The 23583-nt window shown below is 30.8% G+C and overlaps 1 protein-coding gene and 1 long non-coding RNA gene across 2 annotated transcripts; both read left to right on the top strand.

Moving 5' to 3' along the window:
* The first annotated feature begins 3260 nt into the window (after nucleotides 1-3260).
* On the top strand, nucleotides 3261-5236 carry LOC107946288 (probable peroxygenase 4). The gene is made up of 6 exons (XM_016880546.2): nucleotides 3261-3549; nucleotides 3650-3769; nucleotides 3847-3932; nucleotides 4529-4632; nucleotides 4705-4830; nucleotides 4922-5236. Exons 1-6 carry the CDS (start codon nucleotides 3513-3515, stop codon nucleotides 5076-5078), a joined length of 630 nt encoding a protein of 209 aa, XP_016736035.1. The 5' UTR covers nucleotides 3261-3512; the 3' UTR covers nucleotides 5079-5236.
* A 392-nt stretch (nucleotides 5237-5628) lies between these two features.
* Nucleotides 5629-8556, top strand: LOC107947586 (uncharacterized). Its single transcript, XR_001697182.2, has 4 exons — nucleotides 5629-6444; nucleotides 6538-6601; nucleotides 6700-6743; nucleotides 8143-8556. It is a non-coding gene; the product is annotated as an uncharacterized lncRNA (long non-coding RNA).
* The last annotated feature ends 15027 nt before the right edge of the window (nucleotides 8557-23583 follow it).

The following is a 23583-nucleotide window of genomic DNA, read 5'->3' as shown; positions in this document are numbered from 1 at the left end:
AAATGTATATGATGAATATGTATATATATATTCGAATGTATGTATTAGCTATGTATTCGAATATGTATATATATATTCGAATGTATGTATTAGCTATGTATTCAGGTATAAATTCAAATGAGTCTATATATATACAAACGAATATAATAGGTGAATGGTATATATGAGTATGATCAATTTTATGCACATGATAAGTACATATGTGAATTCGAAAGTGTGCAAGTAATAAAGTGTATATACATTTGGTTTTAATTGTTGATAATTATGTATGCATTTGTCTATAAGTAGTTGTTAATATATATATATATTTGTTGTTATGCTATAGACTTACTAAGCTATAAAAGCTTACTTTGTTTGTTTTCGTCCATTTGATTTTATAGATTTTGGAGACGCGTTACGAGCTCGGGGATCATCAGCATAGTCCATCACACTATCGACTTCTTTTGGTATTTTGTTAAATATTTGAACTTAATCTTATGGCATGTATAGGTTTGAGTACGATGTTAATTACATTTTGATTGTAAATTATAATAGCTATGCGAAAGTAATTAAATTTTCATGTTGTGATCAGTTTGGTTGAAAAAAAATGGTTGTGTTTGTTCGGTAATGCCTCGTAACCCTAATTCGGCGACGGAGACGGGTTAAGGGTGTTACAGATGTACACGGCTCCGTGACGTGTCGGGCATCAGATAACCTCCAATTATTTGAAGAATGTATGATCGAGCATATCAGATTCTTTCAATTTCGGTTGAATTTGCATTCGGATCGGGGAAGATGGCATGTAACCAGCCCATCTCAACCTTACCTCCATCCATTTTATCCGGAACAGCGCCCAAAAGCTCGTAGCACACCGCCTCTCAATTGCTAGATTGGGCAGACCCGATGACTGGGTGCCCGTCCATCGGCAATCTCAATTGCAGATGGACATCTTCTAGAGTGATAGTGCACTCTCCACATGGAAGATGAAATGTGTGTGTCTCGGGTCTCCACCTCTCGATCAACGCACTGATCAATTTCGGCTCCAACTTGCATCCCCGGCCTACTGTCGCCACGTGCCAAAAACCCGCTTCCCGCAGGTAGTTCTCTACTAACGGTGATGGAGGAGCATGCATATTTCGGATATTGCATTCCAATACCCGATCTTCAGACTTTTATAACAAATAATAAATTAATAATTATCTAAAAATACATAAATAAAAATATCTTAAATAATATTTAAAATTTAAATTTAATACTTACCATTTTCATTTGCTCCACCGATATGTGATAGTTATCAAGACGAATCAATGATCCGGCCATTGATGAAAATATAAAAAAATTAAAATTATTTTTAAAAAAATATAAAAAAAATTAAAATTATTTTTAAAAAATGAAATTGAAGGGAAATTGAAATTTAATATGGATTTGAGAGATTTTTGGAAGGAAATTGAGAGGATTTTGGAAGGAAATTGAGAGTTTGAGAGAATTTTGGAAGGAAATTGAGATAGGATTTGTCTGTGGAAAAAAAAAGGGGTGGGGGGTTTTATAGTTTTTTTTTACCGTTGGAGTGGGGGGCAACAGTCAAATTTTTGACCGTTGGGGTACACTGTTCACGCGCAGGGGACATCGCGTCCACATCAGCGCCACCTGCTGACGTGGAAGGAAATCGCGTCCTTGAGGGCGCGATTTCCTTCCACATTAGCAGGTCGCGCTGACGTGGACGCGATGTCCTGACACGTACCCTGACATCGCGCTGACGTGGACGCGATTTCCCGAAAAATGGACCATTCCGGTAAATAATCAAAAAATCGGCCTATTTCGATAAATTTTTTAAAAAAATGGTTTTTTTTTGGTAAATTAGCCTAAAAAAAGCACTTTTGGAAGAAAAGCTGTGCTAAACAAGCTGTTTTTGGTTGAAATTTTTGACTTTTTAAAAGCACTTCTGAAAAGGAAAAGCTAAAACTTTTAGCTTTTCCTTCCAAAAGCACTTTTAATGCTTAATTACTTTTTCACCTCCAATAACATAGTACTTTTCATTTCTTTTTCTTGGTGCTTAATTACAAATGTATTAAAATCATTAATTAAAAATAAAAAAATATTTTTTAAAATACTAATTACAAATATTTAATGGTTATATTTAAATATTTAAAATATAGTCTATATATTCTAATTAAATTTTATAAATAATTAATATTTACTGCTTAAAAATATTTAAAATTTATATTTTATATATTAAAATATTAACAACAAGTTATAACAATTTTTTATATTCTTACTAAAATATAATAATATTAACTAATTTAAATGTATATTTGTTACTTGATAATAACATGTTTAAAATGGACATTTTATTTATTAAAAGTTCTTTTTGACAGCAATGCTAAACACTCAAATTTTAAACCAAACTTTTCAAAAGAGAAGTACTTTTCCACAATAGCACTTTTCAAAAGTATTACCAAACTAGCCTTAAGTATTATTTTCTTTTTATTAAAAATATAAATCCTCCAAAATAATCGAAAATATAAACACATTAAAATCTTTTGTCATCTATAGTAATTATATTAAATGATGTTACTAATTTAAGTTAAAAAAAAGGTAAAAAAAAGTTAAAATTTGATAATAAAAAAACACATAACTAAATACAAATAGGGAAAAAAATAATTCAATAAATTTAAATTATTTTTAAATTAAAACAAAACTCACATATGTCCAGAAAAGCTACCCAGTCTTGTCACAAATTTCCACAACTAACAACTTTTTCTTCCAGAATATTTCCAAAAACAAAGTATTCTATCAGTAAGGGTGAGGTGCAATTATTGAAAAAAACATTATAAAAAAATCACAACTCTTGTAAATATTAATATTAGTCTTCATCGTAACAGGAACATGAATGATACGTTATTTTTATCTTATAAAATATTAAATCTAAATAAATATAATCTCTCACCTAAGTGTCAATATATTTGTTTAATATTTTAACATCATATTTGATATTTTATACATATAAATTGATTCAACAATTTATATGCTTAACAAGTACATTTAGGTCTATAAATTTAATTATTGAATTGTTAAAATATTAATAGTATAAAGAGGTGTGAAAAAATAAAACTAAAATAATTTTACCCGGGTGTAAATGAGTCCCTTCTCATAATTTATAAATTATTATTTTTTAATACTACCCAAATGACATGTTTTAATTTATTTTTAATTTTTTAAATATTACCTAACAACCCTGGGTAGTATTTGAACCCTAATAATAAATTCCTATAATTTAAACCTAAAAGAGTGGAATGAGAAATCTGTAGCCAAAGGCGCTACTCTCAAGTCTCACCCTATAAAAATTGCTGTTAAGCAAGAGCCACGTTCTTCATTGCAAGCAATAGTTAAAAAAAAAAAAAAGGCAAAGCAAAAGAATCAAACTATTCGACAGTTGTTTTGGTTCCTTTTCCTTGGTTTTTTTTTTTAAAAAAAATCAAAACCCTGTTGTTCCCATCTCTTTGTTTTTCACGAAATCCAAGGCTTATTCAGATATGGCTTCTTCTTTGACATCCAATGATTTTCAAGAGGGTATGTTTAATAATATTTTAAAAAAAAGAAATGAATTTCCATGAACGAGTTCATGTCGTTAATGAGTTTTTTTTTAAGAGAATGAATGGGGGATATGCAGGAGTGGATGATGAAGATGCAGGGAGAGGTTTGGTTTCTGATGAAAACGCTCTGCAAAAACATGTAGCATTCTTTGACAGAAACAATGATGGCATTATTTATCCATGGGAGACTTTTCAAGGTAATTATTTATTTTCTTTATTAAAAGAGAGATTAAATATTGGAATTTTCATATTTCGTCTCTTGGGTTTTAAACAGGTTTTCGAGCAATAGGGGCTGGATATTTATTGTCACTCGCCAGTGCCTTCTTAATCAACCTTGGTCTCAGTCGTAAAACTCGCCCTGTAAACTCTCGCCTATCACTTCTTCTTCTTCTTCTTTTATTTATTTCCTTCCTTCTTGCTTACATTTGTTTTTCTGTCGCAAGTTTTGTTGGTTCTTCCCTTTGCGAGAAATATGTTGTGATATTTTTGTACTCCTAAAATTCGGGATTTCAGTTAGTGAAGCTTTTCACTATTTCAAATAGAGTAAAAATGAAAAAGGAAACATAATTGTATTTAGCTTTGTACACTTTCGTACTCAATGTGCTTGTAAAACTTAGAATTAGTTGAGATTCATGAATGCTGTCTGGGTCCAAGTTATTTTATTTTATTTTTATATTAATGTAAGTACAACGTCTTTTGATTAAATGGTCTTAAGGAACACTGGAGCTCTTTAATTGTATATGGTTATTAGGTGACATTAAATCCCGTTGTCTCCTAAAATTAATAAAAATAAAATTGTATTTTGACCTAGATTTTAATTTAAAGGTATTCTTAATTCCGTTTCTCCAAACAAAATTTTTGATTTGATCCCTATTTTCGTCATAATGAGTTTGTGTATACATGATTTTTATTTTCTGAATAAAATGAATGTATTAATTTGAAACAATATATTGTAGGGAAAAGCATTTTCTCTTGAAACTCTTATGCTTGGCGTTGAGGTTAAAAATATCCATATGGCGAAGCATGGGAGTGACTCTGGTGTATATGATAGTAAAGGAAGGTATGTAAATGGAAATAAATAAATAAATAAATGATCATTTCATGCATATCTAAAATTGAACTTGTATGATAGGTTTGTGTCGTGGAAGTTCGAAGAAATCTTCGCCAAATTCGCTCTCACTCATTCGGATGCCTTAACATCCGATGAACTGAAGGCAATGCTTAAGGCTAACAGGGAACCCAAGGATTACAGGGGATGGTAATTAATCACTTGTTATATTTCCCATGTCACAAATAATATTTAATATATATTTGTAATTTCATTGTTTTCGTAATTATGAACTTTGCAGGGTTGCTAGCTGGACGGAGTGGATAACTCTATACAATTTGTGCAAAGACAATGAAGGATTATTGAAGAAGGAAACAATTAGAGGTGTTTATGATGGAAGCCTGTTTCAACAAATGGAAAGGGAAAAATTAGCAGCTGCCGGTAAAAAGAAAGAGTGATTCATTATTTTCCGACTACCATGCTCTTACATATCCATTTGCATTGGGCTTGATTTTTATTATGAATTTGTTTTGATGAGATGTAAATTTAATTGAAACTATTAAGATATATTGTTTCACCCATTCTATATCAATTTTATCTCACATGTTCACATCCACATTTATATCCAAATCCATATTATCTATATTTCATTTACCTATCATCCATTCCCATCACTTTTTTTTTATTTAAAAAAAACAATTAACTCTTTACTGTTTTTTTTACACTCAATTAAATTCTTGAACTGCCAAAATGTATCAAAATGATTCTTTGATTGTTAACTTTAACAGTTGACCGTTAAAGTTAATCATCCTAACTTTTTCCAATTAAAGTCATCACATGTCACAACCACGGCGTGATATGTGACAAAAAATGGTAAAAAATAAAAATCAATAAAAATTGTTAAATTTAAATAAAAATTTAAAATTAGAAAAAAATTATAAATTTTTTTATAAAAAATAGTAAAATTTTATAAAAATTGTAAAAAAATATAAAATATGTATAAATATAGAAAAAAATATAAAAAAATTATTGAATTTTACTAATTTTTATATAACTTTTTATATAACTTTATAAAATATATATAATTTTTCTATAACTTTTATTAATTTTTATTTTTTATCATTTTTCGTCACATGTCACACTGTGTTACGACATGTGATGGCTTTAACTGGGAAAAAAAAACTGGGGTAGTTAACTTTAACTAAACTTTGATTTAATGTGCAATTGTATATATAAACTTATACATGAACTTTGATTTTTATTGTAACGCCCCAAAAATGTATATTTTTGTTTGTATAAATATGATAAAAATATTTGTTTGCTTCAGTGGTTAAGTGTTTTAGGTGTGTGTATGAGGTCCCAAGTTTAAGCTATACTTTTGGCGAAATTTTAGAATTTTTTCTGATTAAAGCCTTATCCTTGTTCAGTGGGCTTAAGTTTAATTATTTGTAAAATTATATTAGAATGAGCTTGCTGGTTCAAATGGTAAGGAAGTTGGAGTGTTGGAGATTCTGTGTTTGAATCTCTGCGCGAGCGAGAATGTTAATCTTTTTACTCGGTTTCCTGGAAGAGTTGTGCAGAAGATGGATTCTGAGTAGTGGATTGTTAGTGGGTGGTAGTTAATTGAGAGAAGATAGGGGAGTTATCAAGATTATTTTTGTTCTTTTTTTATTTTATTCTTTTAAAAATTTGTTTCTCTCTCTTTCTCTCCAAAATTCTGACGTCTACTTTCTTCTTCACTTTTTTTCTTTGATTTTTCGCTGCTTCCTGTTAGATTTTTCACAGTCAATCATCGCTCTTGCATTCGTGGCCCTTTTTCATCTGGTAAGTGATCTTTTTTGGCCTTCTTCCTTTGATTTGAGGTCTAACAACGTTAGTTTATGGTAGTTAATCGATGTATCCTGCGTTTATGAGAAGATCAAGGTGCTAGGGTTTCCCAGTTGGCGCTTTAAATGTGCGGATTAACGTTGCTCGACCTAAGGTAAGATTTTAGTCGATTTAAGTGGATTGTCCATCACTTTTGGTTTAGTTTAATGTCGTTCTAAGTGTTTAATTCCAGGTTCGTTTGGTCAATTTTAGGTATTGGAGTGCTCGAGAGTGTTTTTGCAATGAAACAAAACCAGGTGTGTACCCGAAAGACAAAAATAAGGGATTCGGCGGAAAGTCAAAATTGCTTGTTGTTTGGACAGCAGTAGTAGGCTAAATTTGAAAAATCACCATAAATTTTGAAAATTGAATTAGAGAATGAAAAAATATGGTATTAAAGATATTTGAGTCTAGTTTCTCATAAAAGAAACGAAGTAAGCAAAAGAATTTCATGTCATGAGATATTTGAATTTTAGTGAGATAGGGTCAGAATGATTTCAGAATCCCCTATCCTAATTTTGGAAAATTATTAAAAATTGTATAAAAATAATTATGGGTTATAATTTATATTTTTAAAATCATAAATGAGTCTACTTTCAAGAGAAACAAATGGGAACATTATCCAAATTCTGTAAGAGAAGATAATTAATTTTTTGTGTAGAAAGGTCGAAACTATCAGATAGCAGAATAGGGGAAACTTTAAAGAATAAATTGTACTTATTGGATAAACCAAAAATTCTGAAATTTTTATGATAAGAAGATACCTAAGTCTAGTTTCAAGGAAATTTTGCGGATCTTAATTCAGAATTCTGTAACTTAAGATAAAAATAATTTAGTAATAGTGACTCAAGTAGACACCTTTGAAGGATCATATAAGTAAATAGTGGAGACACATATGCATAATTATCTAGCACGGGTTACAATAAAATAGAACACGAGGCCAAGGCCGATTTGGCCCATGTGGGCCACACGAGAATGTGGGCCTGCACTGGAAAACATCATGGGCTTGTAGGCCCATTTTCACTATTTTATTGCTAAGGTTGTAGGGGTCGCCCGAGTCGACTGTAGACCTACTGTAGGGTCAGTAAACTTACCTAGACCCCTAATTGACTGAAATGATTGTATGACTGATATGATTAAGCATGTTGATGTCCCACTGATTTGATACTGTATCCCCTGTTTACATGCATGATATTATGTTATAGCATGTCATATTTGTATATTGCATTGCATTGAGTTGGGGGATTGTAATGTTCGGAGGAAGTGTACTGAAAGGCCTCAAGCCTAATTTACTAGCAGCTCAGCTTCAAACTACTATCTAGTGCCGTATTCGGTACTACTTAGAGTGTAGGGATGGGTGAGTTGATTATATCCCCACATGGAGTATAGGGTTGGACTGAGATGGTGTGTAAAGGCTGGATGAGTAGGATTTTTTTGTGACTGGATATCTGTTACTGCTACTGATACTGTGATGGGCTAAAGCCCTACTGCATGACTGTTTTTGTACTGAGATGGGCTAAGGCCCAAACTAGACTAATACTGATACTGAAAAGGGCTTAATCCCAGACTGTAATTTTCTGTTTACTGTCTGTTCATTTGTATGGGGATTACAAACTGAGTTTGCGTAAATTCATCCCTTCTGTTTAATCTTTATAGGTAATTCCCAAATTTAGGCGGATTGGTGCAGCGAAGGACTCAGTGGTGGTCACACGACTTCTTTTACACTGTTTATTACCTATTTGTGATTTTACTTTTATTTGGGAGTATTTTGCTGTAATTATGACCTTTACGGATTTTGGTTTAAATTTTGATTTTATACGGTTTTGTGATTTAAATCTACTAGTGTTAGGTAAAACTCGGGTTTTCAAATGAAATTAATGTTTTATCAAAAATACCACGAATACGTAAACTGTTTAAAAGCTTCCGCAATAAGAAAACATTTTGAAATTGAATAACGATTTGTAAATGAATAATGTTTTGGAAACGAACGACACGATTTGAAATTAACATGAGATAATGAAAAAATGGTTAAATAGAAAAGAGGATTTAGCGACGACATATTTTTTGAAAAGCACTACCTTATAACATCGTCAGATTCGGCCATAACGTCTAGGCCGGGTCTAGGGTGTTACATTTATAAAAAATTTTAACAAATTATGCATGAACTTTGATTTAATCTGCAATTATATACATAAACTTTGATTTAATGCAATTATATACATGAAACTCTAATTGTGGTTCAAATGTATACTTGAAACTTTAATTTTGATTTAATCATGCACATTTAAAGAAATAAATACATTAATTTATTTTTATATTGGATAAATATAATTATTTATGTATACAATATAGAAACATAAAATGATGTTATATCAATAATTTTGTTAATAATTTACAATAATTGGATCAAATAAAAATTTAATGTATATAATTGCACATTAAACCATAGTTCATGTGTAATTTTAAGATTTCTCCTCATTCAATTCAATTAAGCTAGTTCCTTAATTTCGTCTCATTTATAAATGGTTAAATTAACATTAATGATAAAATAAAATAAAAAAACATTGTAATTGAACAGAATTATAAAAGGAAAAGATAAAATCATCAAAAAAAAATTGTATGAGAAATTTACATTGATGTTGCATTGAGATTATTTCTTATATTGTCAAATCTCATCTTTGTTGAAAATGTAAATTTACTAATTTAAGTAATTTACGGAATCAAAATATCAGAAACATAAATTTTTATGAACCAAACGTTCTCATAATTTTTTATTTTTTATTATTTCAAAAAATTATTCCAAAATATATTTCTGGTAGACGAGAATGCCAACACTACAACATTAGTAAATAAATGGAGAGACCATAAAAGTATTTTAAAAAAGGAATATTTTAAGAAAAATATAAGCCTTGAAGAGAAACTGCGAAATGTCCCACTGAGAATGCTGAGGTACAGTTAGATTTTGGAATTTAAAGAAAGGAAATGTATTACGTACTTCCAAACTCTTATAATTATTTTGGTTTATAGTATTTACTATATACGTAATAATAATTTCATAATGTAAGATCGTGAGTGAGTTGGAACTACAAGTAGGCAAAAACAAAAATTCACGTACACAGCTGGGTCGAAAAGGTTTGCTTGTGTAGCTGATGACGAGGTATTTTGAATTTATTAATTGTGCCAAATATTAATTACTTTCTACTAAATAATATTTTTCTTACTATATTGTAGGAACTGTCGTCTGGTAAAAAAGTTAGATGCCTTCAGCTTTTTAATATTACACATAGAAAGAAAGATGGATCTGCTATGACTACTGAAGTTGTAGAAATTATGGTATATTTACTTAATAAAATTTGAATTATTTTAAATATTTATCATGTTTAATTATAATGGTTTAATTCATCGTTTGTAATGCAAATAATGTCAAGTTATGTTGCATTTGCTTGATTATATATTTCATTTCTAACTCCTTGATTGATTTATTAGGAGAAACTAAAGGATAAAAGGGCGGAATATGAAGCGATGGCTTCAAGTGATAGTTCTGTTAATCTCGACGACATTGATAACCGAGTTATTACTGAAGTTTTGTATCCTAAAAGGTATGGTTGGGTTCGACTTCAAGGATCTTTCGTTAGCTCAACCCAATATTTTGGATCCAGCTTGCAACAATACATGCCTTCGGCGAATTAGGCTCAAGCTGAAGTTCAGAGGTTAAGAGACCAGATGACTCAGATGCAAGCGAGCACAGTTAAACAAATTGCTGAACTTAAAACGAAGGCATCATCGAGAGAAGCAGAGGCTAAAAGAAAATATGATGAACTCCAGCTACAACTTAAAGCAGAGGCAACAGTGAGGGAAGTAAATGTAGCAGTAAAGGCAGCACAAGAAAATATGACGAACTCAAGCTACAGTTTCAAAATATGATGAAGATGGTTCAGCAGAATCAATCGCAGAATCCGCCATCTTAGACTTTTGTTTTCTTATTGTGAGAATATCTTAACAATATAACTTTTGAATATATTTTGTTATTTTATTTATTAATTTAGATCATATACATATTTTTTTCGTGATAGTATCATTTAGATTTGAAGTTTTTGGTTGGATTCGAAGTTACAGGAAAATATGTTGAAAATTCGGGTTCTATATGAAATAAAATAAGTTGGTAAAATTTGTTAATATTAGTGGTCCCACAAACGCCGCTAAAGAACATTATCTTTAGCTGTGCTTTTACTACAAACGCCGCTAAAGAACATGATCTTTAGCGGCGCTTTTACTACAAATGCCGCTAAAGAACATGATCTTTTGTGGTGATTCTAGCTACAAACGCCACAACATGCTCGACTCTCTTGCGGCGTTTGTAAAAAAAAACGCCGCTAAAGATCATGTTCTATAGTGGCGTTTTCCCACATAAATGCCACAAAATTTAGCGACGCTATCTATAGTGGCTTTTTTTCGGCGCTTTGATAAGCGCCAAAAACTATTTTAGCGGAGTTTATAGCAAAAAAAACGTTGCTAAAAACTTGTCTTTGTTGTAGTGCAACAATGCAAAAGAATCAATAAACAAGATTGTGCTTTGTGCAAAAGAAACATAAACCTTTAGAATACCACAATACAAAAAACGAACGGTTGAAGAATAAAGGGATGAAAGATGAACGAGTGAAAATGTAAGCGATTAATTCAAATCCATGTAATTTCATACATATAGAAATTAATTTCTTGATTTTTTATTTTTAAAAATTTATTTTTATAGTTTTTAAATTTCAAAATTCAAATATAATTATTAATATTATTAAATTCTTGTGTTAAATTCATTGTTATTACCTTTTAAAATAAAACATTACTTGATAGTTATGTAAAAGAAAAAACAATGAACTTGAAATTAGTAAAAAGAAATTAATCATATTAACAATTGAACTTGTATTTTTTAATTTGAAAAGTAAAGAGATTAAGTTTCTCAAATTGAAAATAACTAATTAAATTTTAAATGCATGAAGAGTACAAAAACTTTAAGCATAATTTAATAATAATAAAAGATAAGCAAGAGAAAATGGGAGAGAATTAAGTTTATTTTAGGGCTTTTAAAGATTAAGATATGATTTTAGGCTAAATTTTATAATTTTAAAATGTGTTAGCTTTTATAGTTTATAAATATAATTATTATATTTAAATATATAAAATAATAAAATTTTGACTGAGGAGAAAATGTTCGTCGAAGGTTTAACTTGAATAAAATGTTCACCGAATTCTAAAATCTTAAAGTCATTTTGGATGGACATTTATTTTTAGTGTGGTGTGTTTAGCTTTCTTTTTGTCTCACACTACAGTATTGTTATAATATCAAATCTCACCGCCACCGTTGTTTTTACATTAACTGCAGATAAACGCACCGCCCAATATCCAAAGAGGTCCTAAATCTACTTTTCAAAATTTATACTTTCATTTAATTACTTTTGTATTTTATTCCAAAATCTGACCTTTGAATAGATTTTTTCTTTTTATGTTAGTTGTGATAAGAATGTTTAAAGGTTAAAAAAAAAACTGTGAATAAAAAGTTCAACCAATTAAATCCTTAAAGAAAAAAAAAACTCAAAGCCTTCATTGGTAAAAAAGGGGAAAAGAATCAAATATTTTATTAATAATTTAGTAAAAAAATTGGAGAAACAAAAGGGGCGTTAGCGTTGTTATGTGGTTTTGGGGTGAGAAATGTGATGCACCTACCAGCCTTGCATGCATTAACCACATTAATGTGATGCACCTAATACCACTTCAAGTTGAAATGTATTGATAGATTGTGATTTGGTAATTGTGTCACTTGAAATTACTGAGGTAATTTTATCAACAACTTGAAAGTTCAGTATTTCATATACCCAAAAAGTTTAATAATTAACATAACTTTCATAATAAGTGGAATATAGGCAGGTGGTGAAAATTGTTTTAGGAGGATGGATAGAGATTGTATTCAAATATTATTAATAAGTTTTAATATTTATTAGAAATTAGGAATTTTCATCATTCTGAATTTCTTTTTCTTAAATGATGGGCCTGTTAACCATTTGTTTAAATTTTATATTTTATTAATTTTATTCATAGTTTTTATACTTTTTCACAATTTTTATTTTTATAATTTAGAATAAATTTAGTTTAAATTCAAACAAAATTTGTATATTTTTACTAATTTTTATATTATAAAAAAAATTTACTGACATAGTAGCACTCTTCTCCATGTGGCATGTGATGGATTAGTAAGCGTTAAAAGTTAAAGTAATTAATGATAAATTTAATTAACCACACAAATACGTACACATTTTCTATTTATCAAAACTCATCTGCTTACGTTTGTTCACTTAAAACATGTCTGATACTCTATCAGATAAAGCAACTAACCACGTGTCCACAACCATAATAAATAGGGATTTGACAACCAAACGTGGAGTTTATATTTTATATTATATTTTTGTGATGGACAGTTTTTTATTCTAACTACTAAAATTAAGATTCACAATTTGCGTGGAGCTTATGATAGCAAAACCAAAAAAAATTCAAGTTTCCTTGGGTTTTGGCTCGCATAATAAAGTGAATTAGGGCCAGTTGGTGGCAAGTTGCAATTGAGCTACAGAGCCGGATTGCGATCGAAAAGAGTGGAATACTGAAGTAAGGAAAAGGGTTACATGGTTTAATTATATATTAAACAAATGTCTAATAAGTCAAAACGAAAATACTTAGATGTTGAAGCATGTGGGGTTCTACTTTTGTATATAAATACTTTCAAAAACAAAACAAAGTGTCCCACTCTCCACATGTATATCTCATTTGCCAAATAATATTATGATTTTTTAATATATATATATATATATATAGACTTAGGAGATCTTTAAATTATATATTTTGTTTGAGTTAAGTATTTAAATTATTTTTGATTGAAATAGGAATCTAAACACCAATTTTATTCCCCACCATTACATTCGTTAGAAAACCATTGCAACCAATTAGGAAACAATATATCTCATTAGAAAAAATCATTTACCCTAATTTAACTAGAAAATTGAAAAAATAATCAAATAAAAAATTATATTAATATTAAATAAATAAGTTCCGATTTGTGCCAATCTAAATTGTTTGTGTTAATATAAGTTTATCAAGTAATTAGGCTTAGATTTGTGCTACGAACGACTTGATTAAATGTGGTATGTCTTGTTGTATGAGTCTTTTTCATGATTGAATAACATTGAGGTGGAATTTAGTAGATGCATGTGTTAATTGGGTTAAATTTGATGTTTGATTTTTAATTTGTTAACTGCTAAAGCATGTTGATTTTGGTTGATGAATTGTGTGATGCACTAATACATAAGCCCTTATTAGATAATATTCAATGAGGTTCGCATATAGTTAGCATGTCATAGGATGTAGTATGTATCGGTGGAAGCATTTGGCACTTGTGTACATGTTATCGGGCGCTTGTGCGCGAATTCATTTTACAGCACTTGTGTGCAGTATGGAGTGTTGTCACACCCCAAATTTTCGAATCTATATTTTGGATGGTTGACCAAGTGGATTTAGTAGGTATTCGTATGTGAGCCCATTTAGTTAGTAAAGATTAGAACAATTTTATTTAGGCGCACCCTTTGGCGAATTATTTTGTTGTGTTCTACCATCTTGCGGACTCCTATTCTACGCTTGGCGAACTCGCGCGTTTTGGCGAGTTCTCCCTTGTGCAAACACGCTAGCAACGACTTCAATCATTGCAAACTTAATCGTTCGATTATTAAATCGTGGTAAGTGGGACATGTACCAATTACGTGTCACTGTGCATGACACCTGAAGAGTTTCGATGGTTGTGCTTAATTAATTAGTGGAATAGTGTGTGCATGTAAGGTAATTAGGGGTCCTATTTAAAGTGGGAAGACCTTAATCTTATATTTAAATAGAGGTATAAAAGAGGAAAAACTTTAATTTTCCTTTTTGGAGTTTTGTTTATTATCTCTAAAGAGAATTAGAAGTGTTCTTCATTGTTCGAAAGAAGAACCTGCAATCATAGCCTATTTAGAAACGACCTTTAAAGCCAATCACTGATAATTTATTAAGTCCTCCTTTAGTTTGAGTATTAGGAAATGTAAGCGTGGTAGAAGTTGTATATATATATGTTTTTACTAGAAGTTTTGGAAGGAAGGAAACCTTCCTCTAGTTAAATTGTTGCATATTGTTTATTCTTATTTTTTGCATAATAGTCTCGGTCATTTCTGTATTTAATAGAAATGTTTGATTGTGTTTAGCTAAAGAAGCGGGAGTACGCCCTAGTAAGAAGGGGATAGAACCCATTAAGTAGATAAACCTTTCCTAGGAGTTTTTGGTAAGTTCTTTCCACTTTTGCTTTTGATAAATAATGAACTAGCTTAAATTAATGTTGTCTTTCCAGGTATGAAACACCCCTTACTTGGTTCGGTTGCCAGACCCGAGCTACGGAATGTTACTACAATCATCGAAGCGGATCACATTCAATTTAGGCTCAAATATCCAATTAAACAAAAAAAATACTTTATAGACCATGGAAAATACGATTTACAAACTAAAACGAGTCTCAAACGAGCTTATGAGACAACACAGTCGTACATCTAGGCCATATAACTTACTGTGCCCATGTGGATTAAAAATTTCCTACATTCCAATGATCACACGGTCGTGTCACTAGCCCGTGTGTGACGCACGGTCATGTGCTAGCCCGTATGGAACCTAAACGTGTCTTTTTGTGCAAGTTTTCAATTCAACTTTACGATTAGATCAAACATATGCATTTCACCATTTTTAAACCTATTCCAAGCATTCTTAAACCACGCCAAACAGATCCTAATTCATAATCCTAAACATCTAACCAATATGCCTCATTGACACCAATACACAACAAAGTAATATAAACCATTATAAGTAATTCAAACAAACATTATAACATGTATTAACGTCACATTTTTTATATCAAAACAACTGATTAAATGCTAAATTTACATATTTTATGTAATTAAATTGGTTAATTTATGAGAGTGCACCACTAGTTTTTTCCATGTTTTTGTTGAATTTTGTGTAGGGGTGCAATTTGGGGCTAAATAGAAGAAAAATGTGACAATTGGGCTAGATTGAAGAAAGAAGCAAAGAAGGAGGACCAAAGCAAAATTTTTCCAAGATTAATTAGCTGAAATTTTTGTTGACTTAGTGGGAGATTATGTAGGGATTTTTAATATTTTATTCCTTAATTTTCTATACTAGTTGGCTCTTAATTTAGCAAAGCCACTAGTATAAATAGTGGACTACTTTGTTCATTTTATCATCAAGTCTTGAATCAAGTCATTTATCAAGTTTTAAATTACCAAGTTTTTTTTATTAAGTATCCATTTCAGCTTTAGGCCGGAATTAGCCTCGTCAAAACCCGTGAGTTACGCACCCGAGCAAATTAACTCCTAAATTCCAGTTGTAACACCCCTATCCCGTGACCGTCGCCGGAATAGGTAAGGGGCATTACCGGGCTTGTAACTCATGTCAGAACCGTAAAATTTTGAACTTTTTCTTGAAATAAAGGTCATTCATTTAGATAAGTACTAAGCACAGCCAGGGATAAAATTTAAACTTCTCTAAGTAAACATTCAAAAGATGCCATTTTCGCATGGCTTATATACATTAACCAAAATATTCTTCCGCCACTAGTCTATTTTATACATGCCATAAGATAATCCAAAACATAGCAGTACCAAACAGTGGATAGTGATAGTGTGACTAGTTGCTGACGATCCCCGAGCCTGTAGCTTCGCAATGAGATCTATAAAACAGAGGAAACAGAGTAAACGGAGTAAGCATTACAATGCTTAGTAAGTTTTAAGCAGTGTCAACAGATAACAATCAAATTATAACATAGTTGTTCGTATTTTTATTTCACTCTTCCTTCGGGCATATCATCCCTTTACCGAATATGCACATCTCATCATATACAATAGGCAGATAAACTTTCACATAAAAGTGAGCTCATGTGACATAGATATATCGTATGATTTCACATAACCTCTCACACTGATCCGATGTCACATAATCATAGGAATAGTCTCATAGATTGCTTTCGTATGCATCACATAACTACCTTATGATTTAGTGCAAATCAAGCTCACATATAAACTTGGAGTACATACCTGTTTAACCTTTCGCATTGAATATATTTATAAGCAATTCTTATTACGAAGTCTTACCCGGACATAATCTCCACACGAAGTCATCGGGTCTTTAGAGCTCGGATATAGTACGAGCACGAAGCTTACCGACATTAATCAGTGATAATATTCTCGCATAAAGCCTGCGGGGTTTTAACCCGGATATAGTACTAACACAAATGCCCTTCGGGACTTATCACATTTATACACTTTCACATCCATCACGTTGGCCACTCGGCCCTGTCACATATATACACTTTCACATTCATCACATCGGCTATTAGGCCTTATCACATATATACACTTTCACATTCATCACATCGGCCATTAGGCCTTATCACATATATACACTTTCACATTCATCACATCGGCCATTAGGCCTTATCACATATATATACACTTTCACATTCATCACATCGGCCATTAGGCCTTATCACATATATACACTTTCACATTTATCACATCGGCTATTAGGCCTTATCACATATATACACTTTCACATTCATCACATCGGCTATTAGGCCTTATCACATATATACACTTTCACATTCATCACATCGGCCATTAGGCCTTATCACATATATATACAGTTTCACATTCATCACATCGGCCATTAGGCCTTATCACATATATACACTTTCACATTCATCACATCGGCCATTAGGTCTTATCACATATATATACTTTCACATTCATCACATCGGCCATTAGGCCTTATCTCATATATGCATGTTCACATCCATCACATAGAATCCTAAATCAAAATATAGATTTTCATGTATTCACATCACAATTATCCAAATATACTTCACATACCACATATACTTTCACGTATACACACTGTCTTGGCTGAATCTACATCTATCATTTTCCTATATCACAATTTAGAATTCACGTATGGGTTTAATCAATAGCTTATGAGCAACTAAAACAAGTTTATCAAGGTTTACAACACAATCTCAAATTCAGCACAAGCTATTTTTCCTGAGCAATAGTCACTAAATTATTTATAACTAGAGCTAAAAAACTCCAAATCACTTTCCGTTAATTTTTCCTGAATATAGACTCGTATATCTTCCATCCATAAAATTTCCAGAATTTTAGGTTTGGCCAATCAATACCAGATTTTTCTTAAAGTTTCCCCTGTTTCACTGTTTGACTAATCTGACCACTCTTCACTACGAATCAAATTTCTCATTTTACAGAATTCAAAATGTGTTGTATTTGATTTCATTTGAAACTAGACTCATTAAGGAGTCTAAGCATATAAATTTTATCTTATAACCATTTTTGTACAATTTATAATGATTTTCTAAAAACAGAACAGAGGATTACAGTGTCATTCTGCGCTGTCTCACACAACTTTAAGTATCTCATTATCGGAAATTCCTTTGCTTACACGGTTTCTTTTATAAGAAACTAGACTCATTAAGCTTTAATTTTATGTCTCATTCAGCCTCTAATTCAAATCCATGAATTTATGGTGATTTTCTAAATTCATGTTACTGCTGCTGTCCTAAGCAGGTTTATCACAAATTTACTCTTCTGACATATCCTTTTAGCACTTCATAATATCATATCCATTTGGCAACATATCATATCAATAACTTACCTATACTTCATAATAGCCATTAGGCTATATGCATAAAAATTTACAATAGAGTTATGATTCGTTTAATATGTGCTTAACATATCATACTCAATCACATTATAGGCTTTAATACTTAAAACTTACAAAGGAATCAAACTCAATTACTTAAGAACTTACCTCGGAAGTTGTCGAACGATTACAGATCGACTATTCGGTTAGGTAGCTTTCTCTCTTATCCGAATTAGACTCCCTCAGCTCTTGAGCTTGAATAAACAAATTTAATCTATTACAAACCAATTATACAAACTCATGGCCGAATACAATAAGAGGACTAACTAGATTCTACTAGCCACTCATTGCTCTATTATTAACCTTACTTAATTATAAACACATTCGGCAACTACCTCAACCTCATTTAATACAATTAACACCGAATTTCTCATGTAAAAAGTACCATTGCCGAATATCATTTAGTTCACCTTAATCCATCTCATGATCGAATGCCTCTAAGCTTAATATCATGGTATCGTAACTCAACATTTATCAATATGTCATTAACAAAGTATGCTCATATCAAATTTACTCCCAATTACATCTCAAAATTCAACAAGCTTATAACTCATTAATAATTAAATTCCATTTCAAAGTATCAAAACATTATCAAATGTATACTCATCCTAAATGACCGAATGCACATTAACTAAACACTTAACAATTTTCTTTAGCCATTGAACTCATTCGGCAATGATAAGGATAAATTTAACAAACCTTAAATTTAACTTATAATTGTACATATCTCATTCAAAACACCCACACCAATTTATTATCCAATCAACCATATCCGAAAACCTATCATACAATTAAAACCCTTGTTCAAATTTTTATTCACTATAATACCATGGCCGAATCCCTCAATTAGCTAACATAGCCTCTTGTTTTCAATCTAAACACGTATATACAACCTAAATCCCTCTTTTAACACATAATTCACTATCTTGGAACTCATTTCTTAACTAATTTAACTTAGTCCAAAGCCGAATGCTATTTGAGCATTAAGCTCATGTTCTTTTTATTATTAAACAAGTATTATAACTCAACTAACTTCATTAGCCGACTACTCAAGCTCATTTGAGCCACATATAGTAATTTAGTTTGTTTATACTCAATTAGAAACATTTCTCCTCACAAATTATCAAAACATACACAATGTAACCCATTGAGCTCATGATCGAATGCTTCATGCATCCCAAACACAAAATCACATACATGGGTCATTTTAGGAGCTTTAAAACCAATTTAAATTTCTCAAAATCCAAAGAAAAACATATGAAATCATACCTTAATTCCCAATACAAGATGGCCGAATGCCTTAGGTGTTCTTCCTTCCATTTTTCTTTTTTCCTTTCCTTATGGTTTCGGCAAGATGAAAAAAAAGATGATGGGACTTTGTTTTTATCACCCTCCATCTCCTTATTTTATTACTAACCCCTTATTTTATTATTTCTAACATAAACCATTAACACAACATGTCTATGACATGTTTTACCCATCACCCTTTGTCATGGCCGGCCATTAGTAATTAAATGGGGGAAATTGACATGCAAGTCCACCCCTTTGATTACATGCACTAATAGATCCTTATAGATTAACCTATCGTATTTCAAAAGTGTCACACATAAGTCCTATTAACTAAATTCACATGCAATTAACTAAATCAAAGCTTAAAACTTTCACACATTCATATTCACATATTTTAGACAATAATTATCATATTCAAATAATTTGGTGACTCAGTTTAGCGGTCCCGAAACCGCTTTTCGACTAGGGTCAATTTAGGGCTGTCACACCAGTACTTATTATTTCTCCGGATTAAGAGTATGATTTTGTCAACTCACAAAGTCATATCAACATTAAGTTAAAAAAGACGTCGTTTGATTTAGTATGGTTAGACGTACAGTTGGAATTTCGAAAGGAACGTTTCTAATCGGTTTTCTGTGAACATATTGGCATGCCAAGTGGAGATAGCTGTTTGGTTCCGTCAAGGGAAGTAGTAACCGGATTTAAATGTCCCACGCGATTGAGGGCATTGGTTCGAGCTAGGCTCTTCTAGAACCAAAGCTGTCGGAGTCCTAAATCACGAACATTTCGTGGTTGTTCGATCGGTAAGGGTTAGTTATTGGACGTTCCATAACTAATTTACACAAGGAAGAGTTGGTGTCCGAGGCGTCCTTGGTAGCTATAACTAGCTTATTGGAAAAGAGGAGTTCATCTAATTTCGAGGATTGGTTCAAAGACGAGGAAAAACCCGTGCCTAAAGCTGAGCTTATTCTAATTAATTTTTCTTCAAATTTATTTAACTGCTTTTTATTATTTCATTTTCAACTTTTACTTTTTACGCGTTTTATTTATTTATTTCAGGTTCCAGGTTTTCGATTTTATCCTCCCCCCTAATATCTTGGGCACGACAACTGCCCCGACATAAATCTGGTCAAGAGAGCAACAATTTGCAGTAAACCCAGTCTCTGAGGGATCGACCCTACTCTCTATACTGCTTAAAATTGCAAAATTAGGTGTAGGTTTATATTGGTGGATTCGACACCCATCAACAACCATACCGTCCTTAATCACCTTAATCCCATTATCCACATTCAAAATTGGTTATCCAAAAGCTTCAATCATAGATTACCATATTGCCATCATTCACACTTATATACATGCTATATAGACATTCAAAGTTAAACACCATATAAGTTCAACTTGTGATCAACCAAAATAAAACATATACAATATACAAAATGACACCCCTAGGTACATGTTAAAGGCTACAAGTATACCTTGTACCTCAATATGATACCCAAATTATACCAATTCAATTTATACAACTCTAACCTATATTATATTACACTCAACCATTTATAATTCATTCAATTCTATATTATTTACTTTATGCCATTAGTCAATTGCTATCTTGTTAATATCTATTTCACATATAAATATTTCATAGCATCACACATTACCATATTAAAGGCTACAAGTATACATTGTACTAATACATTCTTATAACATAACCATTCGATACTACATATCTATTCATATCTATTATATATTTCATATTTTTCTATTTACTCCTTTTGATGCCAAAAATATTATATAATAACAATTCAACTATAAAGCAAAACAATATAATACAAATATATCACCAATTAATAAAATAAGTCTCATATGAACTTACCTAGAAAAACAACAAGCAATTAAGGTGTCAGTGACTAATTTGCAATTTCTCATTTTTCTCGATTATATTCCGATTAGCTCAAATCTCGATCTATGTAACAATTTTTTTGGTTTATCAATTCCAAACATCTTAAAACAACCCATTGTAGTCATATATTAATTCAATTTAAATTTTCAACTGTCCCCTAAATTTTTAAATTTTATTCAATTTAGTCCCTAAAACCGAAATAGCTATATCTTTCAAATTTGAGCTTCTATTTTTAAATTGGTCTCAATTTCATCCTTATACACCCCTTTATTATAAAAAATTACAGAAATTTTATACCAAATTTTGAAATATTTACACTTTAGTCCTTTTGACAAAAACATCAATTTCACTTTGCAAAATAGTCATTTTTTTTCATTTCTAGGGTTAACAATCAACCATTTAACATTAAAAGCTTCAAGAAATAACAATGGAAACATTTTGAAACATTAACAGTTTTGAGAAATAAGATACAAGTTAGCTAAATTGAGTTACAATGATATAAAAAAACATAAAATTTACTAAAAACAAGCTTTGAAAATCTTACCATACAATGGCTGAAAGAACTTGAAGCAAAAACAATGGCTACTTGGTTCTTCTCTTTGTGGTTTCGATGAAAGAAGTAAAAATGATGGTGATGATAACTTTGTTTTATTATTTTATCCTTTATAAATTTTTATATTAATATAATTATAATAATTTTAATATTAATCACAACCTAAACATCACTTAACCGTCCACTAGCATTCATAATGGAATTATTATCACTTTAAACTTTGATTAACTATTCTTTTAGTCCTTTTAATTAATGAAAATCAATAGCGATTAATTTTTATCATTTTTACGATTTAGTCTTTGTACCCTAATTAGCCATCCAATCACTAAAATTTCTGGACTAAAATTTAAATTACCTATATAAAAACTTCATAAATATTTAATAAAAATATTTACGAGCTTGGTTTAGGGAAATGAAGTCTCGATTTTTCATTTTTCAAAAGGGTTAAATATAAAATTGGTACATGTACTTAAAGTTTTTTTTCGTCAACTAGTTTGGTACTTTTTGATAATATCGTTAAGTCTAAGACAAATGCCAGTACCAGACAACAAGTGTCATTAATGACATCATTATGATGTTATAATTAAAAATATATATTAAAAATCAATAAAAAATTTAAATATAATAATTTCTTTTAAAAAATAAAAAAATAAAAAAGATAAATTAAAAAAAATTCTTTCTTAAATTTTATGAATATTTCCATAAATTTGTTTCATTTCCCTTTGCTTGTATTTTCTTTTTATCTCCTGCTTCACTTCTTTGTCTATTTATGAATATCTTAAATTTTCTGAAAAAAAAAAATCTTTCTTAGAGCTTTTATTAATTGGTTTCTATTTTAGTTGGATGTGTTCAACTTGGGTTTTTATTGATTTTATTTCCACGGAGGGTTTCTTTTTCACGTTAAAGGAGAGTATGTTCTCAGAATTTATGAGATTTTTCAAATAAGTTTAAAGAAAATTAAAAAAATATTTATTAATAATCCAATAACCCTTGATTCAAGATAACAGACAAACATGCAAACAAATAAAAAATATTAAATGAATACTTGAAATGGATATTCAACAAAACCAATTTGAATATCAAGAAACAAAACCAAACAAAAACTCAAAATTAAAATTGTGAAAAAAAAACACAAATCTACAAAAATTTTGTTTGCATTCTTCCTTTCTTTGGCTTATTGTGTTTCTTAATGGTGAATAGTCACTCTTTGATTTGATAGAGAAAGTGACATCTAAGGGGAAATAAGAGATGGTATGGGAAAGGAGAAGGCAAAGGGACTAAGAAAGAATGTCTCGAGAGGGGGCTTTAAGGGACGACTGGTTGACCTTCGACGTAGGAAACATTGAATTGCATTAGTGGGTAACTTACTTAAATACTCCCCCAAGCCAGGAAAGCTAGTGCTCATGACCATCAACTCCTAACCCCAACAACCAACCCTTCAATCCTTCACAATACCAAGACCCTCAAACCCCATGGCTACAAAAAATGATTTGGGAAAGGGCCAAATATC

Source organism: Gossypium hirsutum, chromosome D12, assembly GCF_007990345.1.
Source record: "Gossypium hirsutum isolate 1008001.06 chromosome D12, Gossypium_hirsutum_v2.1, whole genome shotgun sequence".
Taxonomy (NCBI): domain Eukaryota; kingdom Viridiplantae; phylum Streptophyta; class Magnoliopsida; order Malvales; family Malvaceae; genus Gossypium; species Gossypium hirsutum.
The sequence above is the reverse complement of the archived record's forward strand: the minus strand, read 5'-3'. Positions and strand labels throughout refer to the sequence as shown.

Bases quoted from the DNA above. Each gene is read 5' to 3' on its own strand.
- LOC107946288 (XM_016880546.2), top strand. From the start codon at position 3,513: ATGGCTTCTTCTTTGACATCCAATGATTTTCAAGAGG. The intron at 3,550-3,649 runs GTATGTTTAATA...GGGGATATGCAG, and splicing joins ATCCAATGATTTTCAAGAGG to GAGTGGATGATGAAGATGCA. The intron at 3,933-4,528 runs GTAAACTCTCGC...AATATATTGTAG, and splicing joins TCAGTCGTAAAACTCGCCCT to GGAAAAGCATTTTCTCTTGA.